This window comes from Apaloderma vittatum, unplaced genomic scaffold (genome assembly GCF_000703405.1).
Source record: "Apaloderma vittatum isolate BGI_N311 unplaced genomic scaffold, ASM70340v1 scaffold4300, whole genome shotgun sequence".
NCBI classification, from domain to species: Eukaryota; Metazoa; Chordata; class Aves; order Trogoniformes; family Trogonidae; genus Apaloderma; species Apaloderma vittatum.
The window spans coordinates 45428-45951 of NW_009693841.1; the positions used below are offsets into that span (position 1 = coordinate 45428).

Genomic DNA, 524 nt, shown 5'->3' on the forward strand with positions numbered 1-524 from the left:
GCTTCCTGGGAAAGCGGCCGGACATCGCCCGCTGATGGGAAGTAGAGAATAATCTTTGTTTGGCTTTGCTTCCGTGTGCAGTCTTTGCTTTTGCTATATTAAACTGCTTTTATCTTAACCCCCAGGCCTCTCGTTATATCTTCCCTCGCCCCTGTGCATCTAGAAAAGGGGAGTGACAGAGTGGCTTTGGTGAGCTCCTGGCCTCCAGCCAGGGCCAAACCACCCCACGTGCTATAGATACCTGCGAGGAACTGAAAGGTCTCACACTCTTCTGCAGTATGAGACAGGTCACTGTAAGTCAGAGCATTCTTCTCCTTGCCTCTGCCATGTTTGTAGGAGTATGAAGCCAAATACTGAACAAAAAGCTCCTAAAAAATTAAAGCAAAAGAGCACAGTCAAACCGTGAGGTCACATATATAGCTGGCAGCAGTTTTCTTTAATCCCTGTTTAAAGGCGCAAGCACCACAAGGCACTGCACGTCCCCAGAGCCTCGCTAAGCTCATTAGAGCTTAAGGTCGCATCTC

The 524-nt window shown here is 48.7% G+C and overlaps 1 protein-coding gene across 1 annotated transcript in view; it reads right to left on the minus strand.

The window, feature by feature from the left end:
* Positions 1-368, minus strand: part of CHRAC1 (chromatin accessibility complex 1) — a gene marked incomplete at its 5' end in the record, with an annotated part of 1982 nt that extends 1614 nt beyond the window's left edge. The window contains one exon of the mRNA XM_009865060.1: positions 242-368. Coding sequence (XP_009863362.1) covers positions 242-368 — 127 coding nt within the window. The remainder of the gene's footprint in view (positions 1-241) is intronic.
* Positions 369-524: the final 156 nt, after the last annotated feature.